This window comes from Topomyia yanbarensis, chromosome 2, assembly GCF_030247195.1.
Source record: "Topomyia yanbarensis strain Yona2022 chromosome 2, ASM3024719v1, whole genome shotgun sequence".
NCBI lineage: Eukaryota > Metazoa > Arthropoda > Insecta > Diptera > Culicidae > Topomyia > Topomyia yanbarensis.
Window position 1 is genome coordinate 462,254,983 of NC_080671.1, and position 24,500 is coordinate 462,279,482.

The 24,500-nt window shown below is 39.8% G+C and overlaps 1 protein-coding gene across 1 annotated transcript; it reads left to right on the forward strand.

Annotated features, from left to right (window-relative positions):
- The first annotated feature begins 212 nt into the window (after positions 1-212).
- LOC131686030 (tyrosine-protein phosphatase 69D-like) lies at positions 213-24,222 on the forward strand. The gene is made up of 10 exons (XM_058970143.1): positions 213-2,107; positions 2,167-2,409; positions 20,423-20,690; positions 20,758-21,343; positions 21,407-21,727; positions 21,791-21,943; positions 22,009-22,299; positions 22,362-22,660; positions 22,718-22,853; positions 22,926-24,222. Exons 1-10 carry the CDS (start codon positions 226-228, stop codon positions 23,007-23,009), a joined length of 4,263 nt encoding a protein of 1,420 aa, XP_058826126.1. The 5' UTR covers positions 213-225; the 3' UTR covers positions 23,010-24,222.
- Positions 24,223-24,500: the final 278 nt, after the last annotated feature.

Here is a 24,500-nt window from a genome sequence, read left to right on the forward strand (position 1 = left end):
TATATAACTTGCAGCTCACCTGGGTTCGATTCCCAACCACGCACATAGGGTTAGAGATTTTACCAAAAGAGATTTCTCTAACCCGAAAAGAGGCGAATGACCTTAAGGTTAAAACTTCTATAATCAAAATAAAAAAATATAAATGTTTATATTATTTTTTTCAATTGCCGTAGCTTTTCATAAACAAAGCCTCAAATTTCTCGTTCCAGCGCCAAAATCACCTTCATGATCGTCGACACGGACGAAGACGTAGTGAAGGTCGCCGACGGTGACGATGGTAAGCCACCGGACGAAAATCCAGCTACAACGGCGGTACCGGTGGACGAGACCCAGATCGCTGCCACCGTCATTTCCACCCTGACGATACACAATTTTACGAAGGCAGACACGGGTAACTACACCTGCCACGGTCCCTCAGAAGAGGACAAGGGATCGAAAGGACTGCTCGCGAGTTACTCCGTCCGGGAAGTGCTGCTACCAAAGATTACTGCCACTAGTCCGGAACGGACCAAGACCAAGCAGGAGCGAAAGATCGAACTGTACTGTGTGATACGAATGTACCCGCTGGATTATTTTAACAATTCGATACAATGGTTCAAGGAAGACGATACCACCGAGAATAATTTTATGAAAAATACAACCGTGAGGGTACTGAATGGGACGCACGTGAATGTAACGCTTACGATAGCAGATGTAAGCAAAACGCACAACGGAACGTACTCCTGCAATGTTGGACCATCTGCAATGCTTGACGACAACACCGCAATAGATAGAAAATCAATGGCTCTGTTGGTGTTGGACAAACCGCAGGTCACGATCGACTACGCCAAAGCTGTTGGTGCAAACAAAATCTATCTAAATTGGACGGTGAACGATGGAAACGATCCAGTCAAACATTATATGGCACAGTTTATGAAGAAAGACCACTCCACATTTACCTACTATGCTAACCGAATCGACGGACGAAATAGTTCTTTCGTGTTGGAAAACTTTGACCCCGGAACAGACTATGAGATTAAGTTAACGGCTCAGAACATGCAGGGAAGTGGTCAACCATCGCCAGCGGTTAAAGTTCGAACTTTAGATCATGATCCTAGTTTTACGCCCATAGTCGAAGTAAAGGGCAATACCCATTCGACCATTACGATAGGATGGGCACCGCCCCCAGCTGATCTGCTAGAGTACATCCAGTACTACGATTTGACGGTTTCAGTCGCTGGAGAAAATTCTTCCAAATGGGAGACCTACTACCCCCAAAATAGTCGAAATCTTCCATATATGTTTGATAATCTAGACACTGCCACTGAGTATAGCTTCCGAGTACGAGCTTGCAGCGAGCTGGCAAAGGCATGTGGAAACTGGTCCGAGGAAGTTAATGGAACCACTAGTGATGGTTTATCCTCGGAACCAATGAATCTTAACATCAGCTGCTTGCATTACAATATATCCCGTCGTAACACGGTTCGCATCCATTGGGATCAACCGAAAAAAACAAACGGCAAAATTGTTTCTTATCAAGTTATTTTGGATGGATTGTCACAGTATCGGAGCGAACATGGTACCCTGAAGAACGAAACTTGGGGACCGAAAATCAAGAACGTCCAACCGCAGTTCACGAAAACCGAGTACGATGGCATTCCACCGAACACGAACTATACTGTTCGAGTAGCAGCAGTAACCCGCACGAAACGACCCGGAGTCATGGCAAGTGCTACCTGCACGATGCCGGCTACGACTCCGGATAACATTGGTCGTTTGATGTGGGGTAAGCTACGCACCGAGGACAATCAGTGGATTTTTAAACTATTTCTTCCTCGTGTATCGGAGCGAAATGGTCCGATTTGCTGCTATAAAATCTATCTGACACGATTGGATCATCGGAATGGATCGCTGCCGGATCCAGAGAATCTAATGGTGACCAGTTACGCCGATGTACACTCTATCAACAACACTCACGGGGGAACGTACCTCGCGGAAATATTCTCCAGTCTGAACTACAGCTCCGAGGTGTTCCTTGGTGATGGGAAAAACAACGAGTATCACGATTTGGCGTTCTGTCCGCAGTGTTTGCATAAAACGAGATTTCTTCACAATGAGAAACCCAGTGGTAAGTTTGTGTGGATGTTTTTTGATTTATCGAGTACACTATTTCGCTTTTAATTTCAGCCATTAATAATAAAGATGATGAAGACGGTCCGGTACATAATTCTACTACCACCACTACAGCCAACCCATCTCGCACCGGTAACGAAGCTGTACCGGTAGAGGACCAATTGAAGTTATCTAGTCACGATAAGCGAGAGATCAGCGATTACAGCTACTACGACAGTGGTGGAACGCAATTCGAGACGGTTTACGATGGTATTCTGGACCCCTCTAGTAACTACACCGGGTTCGTTGAGGTTGTAGGTAAGTACATCGATTTTTATTCATTCGGTTTAACATTCATAGGTAATCATTTCTCCGTGAATTTGCATCTACAACTGTTCTCTCTAAACGCTTGACAATGTATAGTATCGACTATTGATGCGTTCCCTCCCGTCTCCCATGAATTGTTTTCTGTGCCGCTTGGCACCCGATTCCAAGTAGGGGTTGTAAGGCATTATGAGCTTAAACCTTTAATGTGTGATTTTCCACAATTCATTCAAGAAATTATTTGTGTTGCAATGATCAACTGCCAAAAACTTTTCCTCAGAAATTGCCATTCTCCAGAAAATTATTCTTTAAAGAAATTGGCATAGCACAGCGTTACTATTGTAATGTCTAAAAATAAAACTGAAGATCATAAGGCAAAGATTTCACAAGACCAAATTCATAAAGCAACAGAATCCAACTTTTTGGAAGATGAACGTTTCCAGGAATGTTGCTTAACTATTTATAAGGCAGTGGCAAATATATTACCAACAAAAATATATTTTTTATTGGCGTAGGGATTTATCATCAAACCGGCGCTAATCTATTCCGACAATAAGTTAGTGTCGGTTTCTGATGAGATGAAATCGAATCGCACCCATGTCTTTGTTAAGCTAGGATTTGTGCCCTTTACGTACAAAGAGCGGGTTCACCAAAAATGTTTGCTCTAGGGAGAAATTTTGGCGTAAACCCAATTTTTTCTCGTTGGAGGGAAATATAGCATAAAGTTTAGCAAATTTGCGGCGTGTGTGCTCACGGTGTTTGTATATTGATGAGCATGCCACGTGCTTTATGCGATGGAAGAGGGAATGTCGTACAGTTTAGTTTACGAACTGCACATAAAAGAAATTGTTTTTGGACTGATTCGATGCGTTCTTCGTTCAGGAAAGCGCATGAGTAGTATACTGCAATATTCCAAAATTAGTCTGACTTATGCATTGAATAAATTATAGCTGAAGCATTTAATAAAACTCCTAGCATAACATACTAGTTTCTTGTGTTTCGAATTCATCTCGTCAGTAACTAGCACCATCTGGTGTCTGGTGTCTTGTTAGACGTTGTATCTAAACCAACCCAAGGACAATTTGACAGATTGTGCTTGTTTCATATATGTACCACCGATTTAACGGTAGCGCTAATATGCCTTCCCTGTACGAGCACCATGAACAACGGAACAAAAAAGTTTCAAGAGAAAAGCGTGTTTCGTTACGTGTGTTATGAACGCTGTCAATGCGGCTAGAGGAACATTTAGAAAAAAGCGCATGCCAAAATGTGAATAAAGAAAACTGTTATTAGAGAATAAATTTATCCCTAACTGGAAACCGCCAGCAAAGTTACATAAATCTTATTATAAATTTAGCTGACAGTCATTGTTTTTAGCAACCGACTCTCTTCCTTCCTGAAAATGTTTTTGTATGAAGTTTGTAATCGGTAAACCATTGGTGCTTTTTTTCTCGAGAAATATAAATGAAAAGCATTTTGGCCAATGAAAGTAAATCACCAACCTTAACAATTCTTCAACCTATGATATCTTGTTTCAAGTTCATTAAGAACGTCAAGCAGGGGTGGATCCAGAAAAAAAATTCGGAGGGGGTCCAAAATTTCGACTTTGAAATGTTCATTGTACAATACGTAATATGTAATACCATAATTTAATTAAAATCGGTTTTAGTAATCGAATCTGGTTTGGAATGATTTTGAACTATTTCAAACTATGCTATATTTCACCCTAAGGAGGAAAATTGGGTAAACACCAAAATTTTCTCACTAGGGCGAAAATTAATTTAAACTATTTTAAAAATTTTCAAGAAGTTAAAAAATTTTGGGGGGTCCGAACCCCCAAGACCCTCCCCCTAGATCCGCCACTGACGTCAAGAATTCTAGTATTTTGATCGGGAAAATAAACAATATATGTAGGATTTTCTACACATTTAGCAAAATTGGTTTTCAATTTAATTTGTGTTCTTTTATCGGAATTCTGGCAGCAGCCCGGTAGTGCTCAGTTTCAGCAAGAATGCTGCCATGAATGTACAATTTTGTTCGACTCCCGCCAGAGTTTGGTTTGACTTTCAGTTTAATTCTGTCCGGAAGATATTGTGATAGTTTTGGTTTTGGGATCCCTGTAGAATTATTCTGGCATTTTACTCAGCTCCAGTCTGATAGCAACCTAACGGAACGGCATCTACCAGATAATTCAAAGCTTGCGGAGATGTTGATTCGATCCGGAAGATTTCCAATATAAGAGGAAGTGGCTTGATTTTGAAAGTCATCCTCTTGTATTTACGAAAATCGATTCATTTTATTTTGGATTTTTTAAATTCAAAATGGAATCTATGTTTCTGTTTAGGTATGGTGGAATAAGGACAGTCTAATTTGTACAGCGAAATAAATTTGATATAAATGCTTAAATTGTTTATTTTTAACAGATATGGAAAATATTAAGTGGGATGCGCTTTTTTCAAATTTTGCTCCATTCGAGCCGCCATGACATCACCAAATCGCCACAAAATTTTCTTATGAGTTCAATATATGGGATCTGTCAAGTTGTCCCCGGGCTGATCTTAACTAGCACCAAAATTAAAACTAATTAGATACAACAAAAAAATCCAAGCATTTCACACGACATATTGTGAACGTCAAAAGCAACTGACTTGTCCCGAGTGATGTCCCGGAAAGCAAATTCAGAAGCTCTGGTTTGCTGACGAGAAAGCGAAAACGAGCTCTTGTCTTATGGCTAGGGAGCCAAACGCCTGTCATTATGCAATATCGATTTCCAAAGGGAAAATTGGATTAAACCAATTTGCGCATCAGGGGCACAACACCTAACTTAAAATAGGGATCTTTAGGGGTGTGCGGAATACGACATTCTCGTATGCAGATTAGTACTGTAAGTTGATATCTCAATCCTTTTTCTATTTCTAAGCCCGAAACTATTGAAAAAACATTTTTTAGTTTGTTTTCTGTTAGGACAATAATACATCCAAACCCATGAGACTTGCACGCCTCATCATATCTACCATAGTTTGCAGATGAAACTTGGGATTGCAAGCTGCTAGCGGATTGCAAAAGTGCCAGATCATCCTGTGTGGGGTGCTGTCCCGGTTTACAATAAGGCGAACGAGATATTTACAGATACGTCATTTAGTAGGACAAGTGTCAGTTTGTTGGCTGAATTTAATTTAGTTTTTTTTTTAATTTGAAAGTCAGAAAGCAACAATTAAAATTTAAAAATAATATGAGTGTACTCGTAAGGGCACCCACTATCAATACATATGAAATACTGACACAATTTTTCCAAATTAAAGATCCATATTAAGATTGATTTTCTTGTGTTTCGAATTTATCTCGTCAGTAACTAGCACCATCTGGGTATCTAGTTAGACAATGTTTGGAATTTGTGTCTAACTAGTGCTAATTTGGGTACTAGGTTAGTTCAATCGTCTAGCTAGACACGTAGATGGTGCTAGTTACTGACGAGATGAATTCGAAACACAAGAAAATTAAACTTAATTTTAGGTTAGGTTTTGTGACCTTAATGCGCAGAATGATTTAATTCAATTTTCCCTTTGGAAATTAATATTGCAAATTTGCTTTATTTATTATTATTATTATTATTATTATTATTATTGAGGTCGCTAGCCGTGCATTGAAGAATGCCTAAAACTCTGAACTAGGCCCCGTCGAGTCCAGTCCGTTATCTGTCCATCTCGTCCTGTCGTGTCTGGGCCTTCCAGGTTACATGCAATCACCAGACGAGACTAGCTTATGTCAATTTAATTGTGCACTGGTTTCGTAGAATTGAGGCGATCATCGAAATGATAGATCCTACGAGTGAATGCACTTGGCCCAGTCACCTGTCGAGCATTTGTATATTTGCGTGTGTGAATGTTTACGTGTGTATGGGAAGTGTTGCGTGTTGAGATATGTGTTGTACCTGTAAATAATATGTTAATACAAATATGCATGATGTTAAAATAAGACATGTGTAATATGCTATTTGCAGTTTGTTGTTCGTTCCTACTTATCTGATTCAATTGAGTATGAAAGTACATCTCAATTTTTCTAAAACCTGGCGACGTCTGATGGCAGCGAATAGTCATTGTTGACAGCAATGTTGCCCTTTTATGTTAAATTAACTCGGAGAAGTCATCAGAGGAATATGACGCATGAGACCGAAAATAAATAGAATAAAATGAAATAAAGAGCAGGGTTGGTACTGTTATTGAATATTAATTGAACAACACACATGTACCATGCAATAAAACTACTTGGAATCGTCTAAATGCCAGAAAATGATATATATTTACCATTAACGACAATTGCATTCCGTTAGAAGTTTCTCATGCTATGCTGGACGGGAATGGATCATTGACGTGCGTCGGTAAATTAATCGTTCCTCCATTTATCCAATCCGAATGAATCGAATCGAATGCACGAATTGAACACCAGTAAAAAGTGACCAACGAATCCCAAGAAGGATCACCCACTATTCCATCATATAAGCCAGTTCTGCATTCATTCCCTGGTCCATATGTCACAAATAATCAGACGCCCACATACACAGATAGACACACGACTAGCACAAAATTGTACACTAGTACCAAAAACTACAATTATTACAACACAACACAACTAATAGGGTTCTACTGTTATTTTTTTTAATGCGCCTGTGCACGTTGACGAGGTCGACCGATAAATCGACACACAATGACTTCCACTGCGAGCCGTGCTCACAAAGACAGCCGTTAAGCTGTTGAACAATGTCTGCAAACACAGCCCACAGAAAAAGTCAATCCACGGTGACCCGCCAATCGGCCACGCCAGTGTGCACAGGCTCTTAGTTGACTGTTAGTTTGGGCTGGTGCAGAGTATTAAAAACACAAAACATAACAAAGGTCCATAAGCCCTCTCGGTCTCCTCGATGCACCACTATGCAATAACCATCTGAAAGCAGTTGTCTGCCAGAGCTTCTTTAAAACTGACGCTGAAATATGCTTGAAGATGTTTGCAATACCGTCAAACCCGTCAACCTAGGGGAGGGAATATTGCAAATTTGCTTTATTTATTATTGTATTGTAATGTTCCACAAGTGTGAGCTTAGAATCTAAAATTACGCCTAGATCTTGTAAAATTTTGCCTTTTTCTACTAATTGGTTTCTAAAGTGTGTTTTCATGGAGATATTTGTTGTTTTTATACTGAAGGTTATTAAGTTACATTTCTTTACGTTAAGTTGGAGCTCACTTTCGCTACACAATGTGTGGAATGGATTGATTTCATTTTGAAATACTTCAGTGTCATTTCTTTTTTTTTGCGGGCTGATTGGACTGCAGCTTATAGCTTAGTTTAGGAGATCTCGGTCCGTACCGCGAGACAAAATTTGCAAAATCAGACGAATTAGTTGTCTGCCAAGTAAACACTCGGGGGGAGGACCAAATTTTGCGCCTATTTGCGAAGTCTAACGTCAAGTGCTCTATTTTTTTAGTCCAATGTATCAAGCTCTTAACAACGCGTGTTAAATCGCCAGTGATCCAATTAAAACTTCGCATTGATTCCACTTCTGTCTTGTTCCTGATCTCCTCTTGGTACCCCTTTACACGAAAAAAATCTGAATTTTATCGTTGATGTAATTGCAAACATGACTCAATTCAACAACTAGTAATTCACGAAATGACGAAACATTACCGTGTTCCGTTTAATTTTACATGCTACATATACTTTACATGCGCAATGACATAAAATTACACTTCCTACCATTCAGAACAAACGCTGTATGTGGAGTAATTTTACATGATTTACGAAATTAAACGTCATGTAAAATTAAAGTCAAACGTAGAATTAAGTCATTTTTGATGCTCGTATATGTCATGGTCAGGAGACGTAAATTTACATTATTTTTTCTAGGTGTGTAGGTCTGAATCGACTATTAACTAGACCAGAGAGCGCTGATAACCGTAATGTCCACGAATACTAATTTCCCTGTAACTATGTATTCTGCCATTTATTATTCCTATTTTAGTGTATACTAATGATTGTTTAGTTTAATAATCAAAAATAAATTAAGATTTTATTTGTTACAACAAAGTCACAGAGCAAAGACATCTAGTTTCGAACGAACAAGTTTAAAATATTTGTTTTGTCATTTGAACAAATATTTGCTAGACCATGACAACCACCGTGCAAGCATATCCCATAATTATAATGATCACTTGGATATCAATTCAGTAAAACTCACGCACTAAACGGAATGACGACAGAACCACCTTTGGTGGTAACATCTCAATTGCCTTTGGATGTGCCTTTTACTCAACATTCACGTTTGAGATGGCAGTCTGTTCTCTGTGCCGAAATTTATGTTGCATCTCAGTTTTGCACGACCCATGGGGATTTTGGCCTTAATCCCACTGCTCTGTCATTGATGTTACGTGATATTCGTGATGGAATATTGTTTGTTTGGGGTCCATTCATAAACACGCAGAAAAAAGTCTAAATATTGTTGCTGGTTTTATTATCTCCGTTCCAGCAGTACGTCTCAATTTTTTAGTTTTTCTCCGTAATTCATGGCTTTTCCCCAACTGTCAATACACAGGATTGACAGGGTTTTTGTGCGTTTTTAGCACCTTGTGTCATATCTTTATGTTTGTTATACATACTAAGAATACTATTTACAGTAAATAATCCAAATTCTAAAAGGTTTGATGTTATTGAGCGGCCTTTATACAAGCAATTCTGTTTACTTGTTTGATGTTTAATTTTCTGAAATATTTTGCCATTTTCTAGTTTTACGAATAATTTTGGAATGTATGAGGCAATCCCACTTGGTTTCGGATGTCCGATTCAGCGCCTGATTTAAAAAAATGACACTTAAAAGGTTGATTGCCATATTTCTGGGAATGTTGCATTTTTCAGTGACATGTTGAGAATATGTAGTAATGGTAGAGTGAATTCTTCTGCCAAATTTTATAAAAATACTGCTGCACTTCCGTCAGGTCTAGGCCCTTTTGACGCGTCTATGTTTTTTAGAGTAATAGTAATTTCGAGTTCCGATAGTTCGTGGACGAAAATATTATTTGAAAATTCACGTATAAATGAAAAGTAATCACAGTCACAGTCTGTTTCGTAATGTGGAGTATAGACTTCTTGAAAGAATTTTCCAAATAAATAGAAAATTTCAGTACTGTTATTTCCTACATGTCCATCATAATATTATTTTATTTTGTCATCTGACCTTTCTGTTCTTAATGAAATATTAAGTAATAAATATTAGGATGGGGAAAAGCTAGTTTGAGTGAAACCTCATGTAAACTCTTCTCAAATTGGCGTAAAAACCTCATATCTTTTCGGTCCAATAATCAGTACAATACAATGCCATACACTACAATAAAATACAACACAAATTCTAAAAAAAGATGACTAAAAATTAAAAATTACAACACAATACAAACAGAATAATAAGGATTCTAATAATAAATCTAAAGTTCAGCCAAATCAAAAACTCTTTAAAAGCCGGTTCTTGAAGGTAGTAGATGACACGTTGAAGTCGAAATCCGCCAACACTTCGTTGAATGTGGCAGACATGAAGCGAATAGGGTCATGACCACCATACAAAGTTTCTATGTTCCAAAAGCAAAAGGTTTCGTTGACGGAGTACAGCAAGCATATATGTGTTGTTGGCTCAAAAGCCCTGGAGAATATGTCTCACCATGAAGTATTTTAGCGACGAAAACAGCCTGGGCTACTCCTCTCCTTTTTTCCAGCGAGTGTAGACCTAATGATCTGCTGCGATCTTCGTATGGCGGAAGATTGATAGCGTCTTGCCACGGAAGGTGTCTCAGTGCATAACGAACGAATTTCCTTTACATTGCTTCAATCCTGGCTACCCATGTTGATTGATACGGACACCATACCATGGAGTTAGTCTAGGATCGACCGTACGAATGCACAGTATAGTGAACGGAGACAGAGAGGGTCGTTAAATTCATTGGAGATTTTGAACATGAATCCCATCTGGCGGTTTGCTTTGTTAATGATATGATCGTAATGAGGTCGTAACGTGAGTGCCGAGTCCAAAGTGACTTCAAGGTTGCGCACTTGTAAAACACGCTCAAGGTTCTGATCTCAAATACAGTTGTGATACGAAATTGACTTATGCTTGCGGTGATACGATATTACAGTGCATTTGTGAATACTGATTGTTAGCAAGTTTATGGAACACCAGTCATCGAATCTGTCCAAGAGCTGATGTAAAACTAAGCAATCCCGGATGCACTTGACTACCATGTATGATTTGACGTCATCAGCATAAAATATGCGACACACAGGTGGTAATATTGTAGCTAGATCATTAATAAATAGTGTAATCAAAAGTGGGCCCAAATTACTTCCCTGAGGAAAGCCCGATTTGTTTGAAAACGAGGCGGAGGATGCGCATCCAATTTTCACTATAAGTTCGAGCCAACGAATCAGATCAACAAAAACGCCTATTAGTTTCAATCTTTCCAAAAGTATTCCGTGGTCAACTCTGTCAAACGCTGATTTCAAGTATACCGTATCGATCTGAGCATCAGCGTTCATATTTCGTAAGCAGAGTGAGACGAATTGAACGAGATTCTTTTTGGGATGAATCCATGTTGGTCAGGGGAAATGTAGCTTGATTGGATTCAAAGAGTAAATCGTTCACCACGATCTCAAAAACTTTGAAACAAGTGCACAACGATGTAATTCCTCGAAAATTTTCAACATTTCGGCGATCTCCTTTTTTAAAAACAGAAAACATAATTGACTTTTTCCAACTGGCGGGATAACAACACTGTCTGAGAGAACTGTTGAATAGGATTGTCAACGGGGCAATTAATACGTTAGCGCATTTCTTGAGAACACATGAAGGTATGCCGTCAAGATCAGGAGTGACGGAATATTTTAATTTGCTGACTGCTGATATAACCTGCTGCTCTGTAATCGTGAATCTTCTCTTAGGACTGGTGTTTGTCTGCAAGCACGTGGAATTTGATCAGCAGACGAGGTAGTATCACTAAATGCGCTTTTGAAATGAGTGGCGAATAGGTCACATTTTTCCGAAGCCAGACTAGCAGTCTGATCTTTCAAAATCATATCAGTAGGTAATCCGTTCTCCTTCCGCTTACAGTTCACAAATTTTCAAAACTGTCGGGGATTGTTGCACAGGTTTGCTTATGTTCGAATGGAGTAGCATTTGAAAAGGGCGAACACGAAATTATTGCGACACCGAAAATGTCATGCCAATTTTCTTATAATGTTTAAAATCAAACCAAAATTTAGGGAAGTTTTATAAATATATTTACTTCAAAAATCAAAAGAAAAGTTAATCGATCGAGCCTTGAGTGTAAGATTGAGCGCATTTTTACTTGATCCCCTTCATCAAAGTCTTTACAGTGTCATCCGGTACCAGTTTCTCAGTTTTTTTTTTCCATTTCCTTAACATGTCCTTCTCGTCTTTGACTGTCTTCTTGCTCTTCCGAAGTTCCCGCTTCATCATTGCCCAGTACTGCTCCACCGGGCGCAACTCCGGACAGTTTGGCGGATTCATGTCCTTTGGAACAAAATGGACAGAATTGGCCTCATACCACACCAGGACACTTTTAGAATAGTGGCATGATGCCAAATCTGGCCAAAATAGCGGAGCTTCGTCGTGCTGCTGCAAGAACGGCAAAAGGCGCTTCTCGAGGCACTCAGATTTGTAGATCTCGCCATTTACTGTGCCCTTTGTCACGAAAGGCTCACTCCTCAGTCCGCAAGAGCAGATGGCCTGTCAAATGGGATATTTGGAGGCGAACTTCGACATTTTCTTCTTCTTAAATTTGTCGTCCACATAGAACTTGCTCTTGCCGGTGAAAAACTCTAACCCCTGAATTTGCTTAAAATCGGCTTTTATATACGTTTCGTCGTCCATCACACAGCAGCCATATTTTGTCAGCATCTTCTCGTAGAGCTTCCGTGCCCGAGTTTTAGCAGTCGATTGTTGCCGCTCATCGCGGTTTGGGAAGTTCTGTACCTTGTATGTATGTAGTCCAGCTCTCTTCTTTGCATTCTGGACGTAGCTCTGCGACATGCCGATCTTTTTAGCCAAATCACGGCTTGAGACGTTGGGATTTGCTTTAATCATCCGCATCACCTTTCCCTCCGTCTTTTTGTTCTTCGGTCCCGGTTTTCTTCCATCTCCTTTGCCGTGGTCCAACGTCAACCGCTTCTGGAACCGCTTCAACACTCTGGAGACGGTTGAATGGTGAATGTTCAACATTTTTCCCAACTGCCGGTGCGACAGGTCAGGAAATTCCAGGTGTTCGGAAAGAATTTTTTCTCTCGACTCGCGTTGGTTCACCTCCATTTTCGTTGAATCGAAAACATGACTTCGAGTTTGACAGCTTGTAAACAATACACATCAATGAGAAAGTTTGCAAAATTTGGTTGATTTTTACCCAATGGTAAAAAAGTTATGCCTTGTTGAATGTGTCGCAATAATTTCGTGTTCCCCCTTAATTGCAGTATTTTCATTCTAAGGATCTGTATCTACTCATTTTTGCGAATTTTTGCGAAACCATTAGTTATTCGGCAGTTTTACATTAGGCACGAAAATACCATCTCAAATTATACCGCGAAAAGATAGGATCCATTGCTGTCTTGTCGAGAAAATTTGGAGAGCAAACAATGTTACATCGTATGTTAGCTTTTTTATTGCTGGTGAAGTAGGTGAAATATCGCCTTATTCTGTTCACGAATGCGAAAATTGTAAACTCTGATGGCTTGGACTATATACCTAAAAAAATCACGAAAACATATTAGTGAGCCTAAAAATATATTGTCTGTGGTGCTTCGGATTTGAGTGAAAGGAAATGCGTCCGTACACGTCAGACATTACTTTATTTCTCCCTTCTATATTTCCTATCTCGCAAAGCCTACTCATTTCATTTCCCACACTATCACATCTCTTTTTGTATAATTTTTTTTTTAATAATTATTAACTACATAATATAATCTTTGTATTTGTTTGGAAGTTCACGAACTCGTGGTTTCCTTTTTATGGATTGTCTTGAATCTCTGTCTTCATGATGAAATCCAGAAAAATTTTCTTCGAGATCTAGACTTGTGTTAATGGCAATCAATTCTACTTCCTTATCTAGTGTTTTTGAGGTTGTTGGTTCATTGTGTTGAGTTGTAGAGGTTGTTGCCAATTGTGGAATTTTCTTTACATGTGCCACATTCCTTTCGTATTGTTTCTTTGATCCTGAATCTTCAACTATTACCCTTGGACCTGATCTTCTAACAACCGTATATCTGTTTTGGTCAAATGTTGTTTGCATTTTGTTGGATGGTGTTAAATGTTGTAATAAAACGGTGTCACCCGTCTGGACATCCGATTCCGTTGCGCGTCGCCTGGTGTCCTCGCGTTCTTTTCCATTGTTTTGTTGTTTGTTTGTTTGTTTATTTATTAAGGCTTTAACCTCGAGGGTCATTCGCCTTTTTGAAAATAATGTACATTTCAAAAATTACAAATTCAAAATTTCATTCAAAATAGATATCAAAATATATATAAACCATCGAACATTATTTTTGTCGACTATCCTGGGTGCACTGCTTTCCGTTTCTTGTGTTGACTTTCTTTCTCGGTGGTGAGCGATGGTCGGGTGTACCTTCTGCTGCTTGCTGATCAGTCTGTCTGCCTTCCCCCTCGCTTGTGTTTGTGTCCATATCGTCATCACTAGAATGGTTGTCGCTGTTAGATTTTTGGTGCTTTTTGTGTTTTCGAGTGACTTTGATATAGCCGTCTTCTTTCTTGTTTATTTCATCCCTGCGTACGGTGAGTATTGGCTTTGGGATGCCGTGGAATATTGTTGGTCCGGCATTCATTTGTTGGCCGGCTGTTTGTTGTGTATCAGCAAATGTTGAAGGCTGTTTGGTAGTGGTGGTTGAAGATGAGTTTTCTTTAGTTGTTTTGGCGCATGGCTTACCGTAGTGTGCAGTCTGATTACAGAACTGACACGTGGGCGCCTGCCCAGGGTATGTGCATAGGGTTCTTTGTATGTAGTTAACACCTTGAGATGATCTGCCCTCGAAAGTCAAGTAAGATGGTATAGGTTGGTACAGCCGCATTCGCACAACCCGAACACCGTTGAGAATGCCAGGGAAAAAGTTTCTCCAAGTGTCGTTAGAGACGGATTCCACTTCTCCATACTTCGACATGAATCTTTTAATATAATCCGTGCTAGTACGAGGTGCCAGATCATGGAGGCGAATTTCCGTTAGATCAAGGTCCATATACACGGGGATCTTGGTTTTGACGTTTTCATATTCGACGTCATGTTGCATGTTGTTCTTTGCTACGAAGCTTTCTGCCTCGGCTAAGGAGTTGAACGTTATTAGTACTACATTCCTGGTGTGGTGAAGCTGGACGTGTGATATCTCTGTAAGATCAAGTTCCATTTTCACCTTGACCAATTGTTCCACCTCGCGCACTGAAGGTCTAAGACGGGTTTGCGAAAAATCAATCGCGATTGTGTTCTCCCGTAATGGGCGAAATTTATTTTGTTGTTCACTCATTTCACTCGCAGTTAGCTGCAACGGAACTTTCCTGTGTCTATATGCTACACGTACACGTTAGAGCGGCGCGGCGCGGGTAGTATTTTTTGTTTGTGTGCTGTTCGCAAGCAGGTCGCTTTTTGGCTTCTGATCTGTACGAGATGAGGAAGCAGACTGCTTTTCCATTGTGTTTTTTTATACAATCACGATCACGGTAATCCGAAGTAAGTGGAGCAGTCTCTACGTCTTCAATACACGGAAGCTTAGAGCGTATGGTTGGACCGTAACACAGTTCTGTTGGTGTTTTCCCTGTAGATGAATGAGGCGTCGTATAGTACATGATGAGATAATCGTTTAAATCTTTCTTCCAATTTCTTCCTAAAGCGTGACTTATCTGAAGTCTTTTTAAAAGTGAACGGTTCTGGCGTTCTACAAGTCTATTTTCCTGTGGCCAATAAGGAGCAGAATGATTTAGGCTTACTCCATGTACTTTACAATATTCTTCAAATTCTCTTCCTGTGAACTGCTTCGCATTGTCCAACGTTATTGTTCTGGGATATCCGAGTCTGGTGAATATTTTATTTAGTCTATCCACCTTTTCTCGAGATGTTATTCGTGTCATGATTTCTACCTCTTTGTACCTGCTGAAATAATCGATTATTACCAACAAATATTCTCCTGACGGTAGTGGACCCATAAAATCTATCGCCACGTCGACCCACGCTTTCAATGGCAATTCACGACGACTCATTGGAACCGGCTTGCTAGGCAGTCCGACCAGTTGGCATCCTTCACATTTAACTACAAATTCTTTCGTTTATCGATCCATCAGTGGCCACCATGCGCGATCCCTCAACCGTTTTTTCATGAGGGACTCTCCCGGATGTCCCTCATGTGCTAGTTGTATTATCCTATTTCGTAGAGACTTCGGAACTACCAATTTATCACCTCTCACCATCGTTTCTCCTACAAATCCGAGCTCATTTTTGAAGGGTTCAAAAGGTTTTACTGTATGGCTGTTCCAAATTCCAGATTTGAGACTTTCTTTCACTGCTAATATCTCTTGATCATTGCGTGCTGCATTTTCGATTTCTTCCACGTCTACAGCAACCGACCCTTGAATTGCCAACACAAGAAAATGATTATCTTTTTCGAAATCTTCACGATTTTCCGGAGGTACCAAACGTGATAGGGTGTCAGCAACATTTCCTGATCCTTTTCGGCATTTCACTGTGAACTTCTATCCTCAAAACCCATCTTTCTATCCGAGCGCAGGGAGTGGATGTTGGATCAAAAATAATTTCTAGTGGCTTGTGGTCAATTTCCAGTTCGAATGTTCTTCCGACTAGATATACAGCAAAATCAGTGTTCGTTAGGCTTTTGCTGGCATAGCAAATAATATGGTATTCATCGTCATATTCGCTTGGATTTGAACCAAAACTGCTCCTAACGCATCGGCTATTACTCTGGTACGTAATGAATTGTCAAAAAATGAAAGAGTTTTCACATCCGAGATCATAAGCTTCAAATCCTCAAAACAACGTTGGTGTTCACAATTCCATTCGAATTTACTGTCGTTACAAGTCAGTTGTCTTAGCAGAGCAGTCTTAGTAGCAAGATCGGGAAGAAATCGTCCGACATAAGTTACCAATCCTAAAAAACTTCTAACTTCCTCCGAAGTTTTTGGTTCACGGAACTTTTGTAGTGAGGAAATTTTGTTTGTAGCTGGGCGAATACCTTCATGTGACATTAAGTGACCGAGAAATTCAATCTCCTGGACCTTGTATATGCACTTTTCATGATTCAACAAAATATCCTGGCTTTTTCAAACTGACAAAACCTTTTGTAACGCCTTATCATGTTCTTCTTCATCAGCACCAAAAATCATGTCATCTATAAAATTTACGACATTTTCACATTCAGCTAAAATTTGTTCCATGATCCGCTGAAACATTTCTGGCGCGCATAATACTCAGAACATCAGTCTTTTATACCTGAATAATCCTTTATGTAACCCATAAAGTTGTTATATATCTTGAAGATTCGTCTAATTCAATCTATTTAACAAAAATAATTTGTAAAATGAATCCAATGTTGCAAACATTATTTACTATTTATAATAATTGAATCCGTTTACCTGATGGAAGGCATCTTTTATATCTAAACGGCTAAAAAATCTGGACGAAGTTAGACGGGGCAAGAAATCTTCGAACGTTGGCATCATGTGACGTTTGGATAGCTTGGTTGGCGTAACGTGTCGACACAAAGGCGCAAATCTCCATTATCCTTGACAATTGTAACTAATGGTGAGACCCAAGGAACTGCTCCAGTAACTGGTTCTATAATGTCCGTAGCTACCAGCTGAAACAGCTTGTCTTCTATTCTGGTCAGTAGTACAATCGGCGGCCTTTTTACACGTTGTGCTACTGGAACAACGCTGGTATCTACCGGAAGTCGAAGCTGTACATTTTTCATCTTCGGAAATGGTCGATTTTCAATTGTACCCAGCACGTTAATCGTCGTATCTGAGCTAGAAAGTCCAATTGTGAGTACACCCAGCTGTTTCGCGGTCTCCTTTCTGAGTAAAGTTTGTGATCCACCAACGACTACAAAAAATGTGGCAGCTAACTCACAATTCCTAGTAGCACCTTCCACGTTCACCATTGATACAAACACCTTTGACACAGTTAACGGTTTAGCATTCCGTCTGTACCCACGCAGAGTCGTATTAGGCATATGACCTGGTGATCACGTTTTTACTCCTTGCTTCTGCATATATTCCCATGTAGTATCGTCAATAATATTTTTGCTGCTACCAGAATCAATCAACACTTGAACAAGCACACCGCCTATTTTCACCCATAAAAATTCATCGCCGTCTCCAATGTTATAGATGAAACTGGGTTGTTCTTCGTTGTGCTCAGTTACATCTATTGTCCTCACATTTTCAAATCTACCCCTCTTTGATGGTGGAACGAAGCTTGTGTTTCCATGTTGTTTTCGTTTTAAAACAGAGCGACAAACCTTCGAAAAGTGACCAATTTTATTGCACTTCTCACACTTCCTTCCTCGAGTTGGGCACTGTTGATCATTGCCATAGTGATTTTTCTGTCCGCATCTGTAACATGTTCCAGTAAGGTGTTTCGTGTTTCCTTGAATTCGATTCACGTGGAATGAGTTCGATATCATTGCTTTGGTAGCTGTCTCGTTCCCTGTGATCATAATTAGTTGAGCTTGATGTTTGATCGATTCAAACGAGTTTACCATCTTCGTGATTTTTGTCAATGTTAGTTCTTCTTCTTGTAGCAGTTTTTCCTTTAATTCCATCGGTGCGTAGAACATAATTTATCAATGATCCTTAACTCGCGACTCTCGGCCTCGGTTTTTCCAAATTCGCATTTCTTGGCCTGTTCGGTGCACCGCATTAAATATTTTACTAATGGCTCACGTGTTCCATCTTGGCAAGTAAACGGCATTAATTTACAAAATTCGCTTCGCTCGAAAGAATCATGCTGCTTGGGAGATAAATACTCGTTCAGCTTTTCGATCGCTATTTTATATGGATCGATTTCATTCTCTCGATCTTCCACTACGTCGGCACCATCTAGAGAGTAAAACAGATCCTGTAGCTCCAACCCGCCTTTCGCTAATAGCATGTTCCTCAGTTTTATACTGTTCTTCTTGTCACTTGAAGCGGCCACAACATCGAAATTTCGCTTCCATCTTAACCATTCCTTGCGGATTTCCGTTTCTGGTAGACGGTTAAATTTAAATGAAGCTATGTTCTAACCTTCCATAATTTTTTTCTGCAATTTTTTTTATTTATATTTTAAAATAATTTTCGTTGCTATGGTATCGTTCTTACCTATTTTCTGCTTTTAACAGCGGCTGTTGCCTAGTTTCTACCTAATGGTAGCGGCTTTACGCCTATTTCCTGTTCCGGGACAGCGGCTATCGCCTTATTTCTGCCGATAACAGCGGTTATAACCTTCTTTCTGTCGGTCGCAGCGGCTGTCGCCTTGCTTATGAGCTTTTTAATAAACGTCCTTCCGATCCGGAAGTGACTGGATTATCTTGTTAAGAAAAGTTTATATATCTAAACGCATCATTTTAAATTAGTTAATATCTACCCGATGGAAAGAAATAATCCTAGCCTCGTCGCCAGATGTGGTGCTTCGGATTTGAGTGAAAGTAAATACGTCCTTACACGTCAGACATTACTTTATTTCTCCCCTCTATATTTCCTATCTCGCAAAGCCTACTCATTTCATTTCCCACACTATCACATTGTCCATTCACTACTCACTCCAAATGTTTGCCGGTAAAAATATTTCCTACAGATTTTCGTTCGCAGAACCTAAGTCTTTTGGATTAAATTAAAATTCTTTTTTCCCGGGATTCCCGAATCCCGGGAATGAGAAAACGCAATTTCCCGGGAATCGCGAATCCCGGAAAATCCAAGAATTCCTGGGAAATAAATTCCCGGGATGGAAGCTCTAGTCATCACGGTACTGCGTCTCACCCGCACATGCGGCATCTCACCCAAATTGACTTTTATTTTTAAAATGTTCGTGGAAATTTGATGATTTCTTTTTTCATGACGAAAAATCAGCGCTTTTTAGATACTTGTCGCAACTCATAAAAAAGATTTCATGATCTATTGTATTGTTTACTCGCAGGATTAATTCTTAGAAATGTGCGACATATCTCCCGAAATTACCCTAAGCCTGCTTTTTCTGTGCTATATTTGAGTAAATCATTAACATGTCTGGCTTACCCCCAGTACTACTGCTTATATCCTCAAGCATCAGCAGACTCTTACACCACTCGAAAACACCACTTGATCCTGAACTTGTAATATCTTCGTGTTGGATTCTGGCAAAACAAATTGCGACAGAAAAACAACAGTAATGAACAATCTACTGAAAGGTGCTTTCGACAAATTTTTAATCTTCTAGTAGACCCGTAACTTATTGAAAGTAGGAATTACTGTCGATCGTAGGAATAACTAAAACACGTGTGTTCAACAACGTGCTGACAATAGTGAAAAAATCAATTGATGATTGGTATCTATAGTAACTAGCTTACTATGATTGTTCATTCATCGATATTGTCTATGAGCTTCACATTAGATCATCTATATACCGCATCGTATATCACGTGGGTGATTTAGGAGGAATGAGGGGGTATGAAGAAGTTTACATTTGCCGATAGGATAAGCTATAAAAACAACTTTTAACTACAATTTACAGCAAATATGCGGTCGCCACCAATTTTTTTAAAAGTTTCTCAATCAATCTATCGGTTTTGATTTGAATATCCGCGTAGAAAAATTTTTCCTCGCTAAACAGGATCTTCTATCAAATTTCAACAAATCCATAATGATGAGCAAAACACCCTATATAAACTTCACGTTTCATTCATAATATAACATTCACTCCATTGAAATATCTAACAAAGTTCTTTCAGTAAAATCCGACAGCGACCAGGGAGATCGTTACATCTCCACCTTCAGCGAGTACTTCCAAGAGATGAATGCAGGAGCCCCGTTGGCCAGTGACCTGAATGGAAGAGACCTCTCCTTCATACTCAACATTGTCATCCAAGTTCTATGCGGACTGATACTGATTGTCCTACTAGTTTTGCTCTCGCTGTGCTTACTCCACAAACACTTCAGCAAAACGATTGCCCAGGAGGGCGAAACCATTAGCTTAGGGGATTCCCTACGGTAAGTTGAAACTATTGGTGATAAATCCATAATATCTTACTAATTATTATACGTTCACAAATTTCAGACGAGCTCTTTGCCACGGACGCAACAATAATGCCCATCATCGGCACCTGCTAGGTTCGAACAGTGTCAAACCACCCGTCATTCCGCCGATTTCAAAAGAAGATTTATCGAAATCCTACTTCGACAAGCACAAGGATTCCGACTATGGTTTTCAGCATGAGTTTGAACTTTTGCCGGATAAGTTTGCCGACCGGACGACGAAGAATTCCGATTTGAAAGAGAACATTCACAAGAATCGCTACCCGGATATAAAGTCTTACGATCAAACGCGCGTAAAGCTGTCGACGATGAACGGACTGTCCGGGTCGGATTATATCAATGCGAATTTCGTCATTGGTTACAAGGAGCGTAAGAAGTTTATCTGCGCGCAGGGACCAATGGATAGCACTATTGTGGATTTCTGGCGTATGATTTGGGAGCAGCATTTGGAGATTATTGTGATGCTGACCAACCTGGAGGAGTACAATAAAACGAAGTGCGCCAAATATTGGCCGGAGAATATCAACGATTCTACCCAGTACGGAGACATTATGATAACGTTCATGTCGGATAACTATTACGCGGATTATATCATTAGGAATTTGAAGGTTGGTTGCGAATAACTATAGATTTTGTAGTAAATGGATTTAATAAATTATTCTACATTGCAGGTCACGAAACGAAACGTCAATTCAGCCGGCGAAGAAGTCGAAGAGACACGATTCATTTCCCAGTACCATTATCTCACCTGGAAGGATTTCATGGCTCCTGAGCACCCACAGGGCATCACCAAATTCATCAAGCGCATCAACTCCGAATACTCATTACAGCGTGGGCCAATACTAGTTCACTGCAGTGCCGGTGTCGGCCGGACGGGTACGTTCGTAGCGTTGGATACCCTAACGCAGCAGCTGAACGAGGAGGGTCAAGTGTCCATTTTCAACACAATTTGTGATATGCGATATCAAAGAAATTTTCTCGTACAGTCATTGGTAAGTTTCGGTCGGGCAGTAAATAAAAATGGTCAGTGAACTAAACTTTCTCCATTCGCGCAGAAACAATACATATTTTTATATCGAGCCCTCACCGAATTAGCGTACTTTGGAGATACAGAAATTGACCAAAAATCATTAGCCACAGCAGTAGACAGTCTGAAACAGCCATCAGCGGATAATCCGGATATTTGCAAGTTGGAAGCACAATACCAGGTGGGTGGTGAAATATTTCCTCGACAGAGGTGAAATATTTCACTGAGGATGCTTGATTTTTTCAGCGAATCAAAACCTTCCAAGAGGATACTCGAAGGACGACTGCCATCGGTGGAAGTGAGGACAATAAGCCGAAAAACCGTTCCGACACGTGTGCTCCTTACGACAAGAATCGGGTAATATTGGCCCCGATTCCTGGTCATGACAATTGCACCTACATCAACGCGTCGTTCATCGATGGGTACGACGACGAGAATAATTTTATCATAACGCAGGACCCGATGGAGAACACTATTTTCGACTTTTGGCGAATGATATTCGAGCAGCGAATAAAGACGATAGTGATGTTCTCGGAGGTAGGTGGTTGGTTTGCGTGGAAGTAGGAGAGTATTTTTTGAACGATGATCCACTTTTTCAGATTGGAGATGGGCCCAACAAATGCCCTCGGTACTGGGCCGACGAGGAGATGCAGTACGAGAATTTGCTGGTCACGTACATCCAAAGCGAGAGTGGTCCGTACTATACGAAGCGGGAGTTTACGGTGACCAACTGCAAATCGAAGGACACCATTCAGGTAACACAGTTCCAGTACAACGGGTGGCCGACGGTTGAAGGTGAAGTGCCCGAAGTCACCCGAGGTATGATTGAAATAGTCAACCAGGCGCAAAAGCATAGCTCCCAGCAGGAGGATATGTTCACGATTGCCGTTCACTGCAGGTGATGTCACTTTAACATTCATTTTTGTCCGTCGGTGATAATTTTGTTCGATTTCAGTTTGGGAACAGATAAAAGTTCCCTTTTTGTTGCCATGTGCATACTAGTTATGCAACTCAAAACCGAAAAACGAATCGATATTTGTTCGGTTGTGAGAAAGCTTCGAGCACAACGTAGTTTAATGATTGAAACATATGTAAGTATTTGCGCCGGGTGAGCTGTTAAATATAGATAGTTAATCTTGTTTTCTTTTCCCCCTTCCAAATAGGCACAATACGAATTTTTGCATAGGGCTATTGTAAATTTTGCTGACTTATACAAAATTTCGTTAGGCATAGCTTCCGACTGTTGATAAGCTGATATAGTGATAAACAAACTCAACAAAAAAAAAACCAACAACAACATACTAAGGTTACATACGTCGCGAATCTCAACCCTAAGATAATCTTTACACGACACAACAACAAACAACACTTGTTTACAAGGATAATTTCGCCGCTAGCAAATGACTCGATTTGCTTGCAGACAGCGCTGCGCTTCAAGTGTGTACGCGCTTGCATGTATGTAATTATTAGCTTATTTTTAAGTAAAACAAAAAAAATCTAGTGCATGGGTCGGGTCAACCACCACTCTCCGTAAACAAAACGAATCAAACGAGACGCGCCGGACGGACAATGAGATTAGTCTATCAAGCAACCATTCTCTGTAGTTTAAGAGAGCAAAGATTTGTTTTTAATTCTAATTTTAAACCTAACATGAAAAGCTACATTCTTTTAGCAATAGAAACAAAAAAAAAACAATCTTCCCAACTTCTTTCGCTTAGCAAACAAAAACTCTGGAAACTTGTCATGTTTAGTTGTTGAGACATCCTAACAAAAAATAGTTATCATAAAACCATCAACTACTGGAGGAAAAGCAGGTACTTTTTATACTAACCCAGATAGTAGACCGGAAGGAATAGAGTCCTTACCCTCCCTCCGCAAAAGCTATAGAAATAGTCAAACGAACGTTGAGGACGTCACACTTGACTAGTAGCAGATCAAAACGGAAAAAGACAACAAATGAAAGAAGGTAATCAAGAGCGAACAGCAACAAAAGAGTGTGATCAAAAAAAAAAGTGTAGAAAATTGCGGATGGCGAAACGTTAGGAGCTAATATTAAAAAAAAAAACTAGTTATTTTTCATGTTGAAAAATGCAACAGGGGTAAAACGCGGAAGCCCAAATTATAAGAGAGAAATAAAACAATATGACACTAAACATAAGGCAGAAGATGCAAAATATACCTCTATCTGTGTGTAAAAGTCAATAACTATAAAGGTATCTGTACCAGTATGATATTTCTATGAGTAACAAATTACATGCAGAAAACGAAACAAAACAAAACACTGTTAGGTGAACGGTGAAAGTGCATGCAGAAACGAAACAGTTGAGCGAACCATAGGGGAAACCAGTTTGTACTGAAACTACAATTTACTACACACTATAATGTTTGTATTTATCAAAACAAAAAAAAAACAAATCTATCGACAATGATAAGTGAAGATTAAACTTGTGTATAAAATGAGCAATGTAGTTACAGCCGTCTCTGTATCCGAATATCCATTTGTATTTTTAGCATTCTTATCTACCAAAGAGGACAAGAACCTCGCCAGGAGATGGAAGACCAAGCGAGCTCAAAAGGCAGATGCACGAGAACTCTCTTACTGCCGCAGGAAAGGACGTAACTCAACAGGGAAGAAGCTCGAGTACCGTTGTTGGTCGGAAGGAGAAGCAAAAGAAACAGCAAAAGCAAAAAGAGAGGAGCCGTACTAGTCAAATCGAATAACGCGACGACGTATGCAG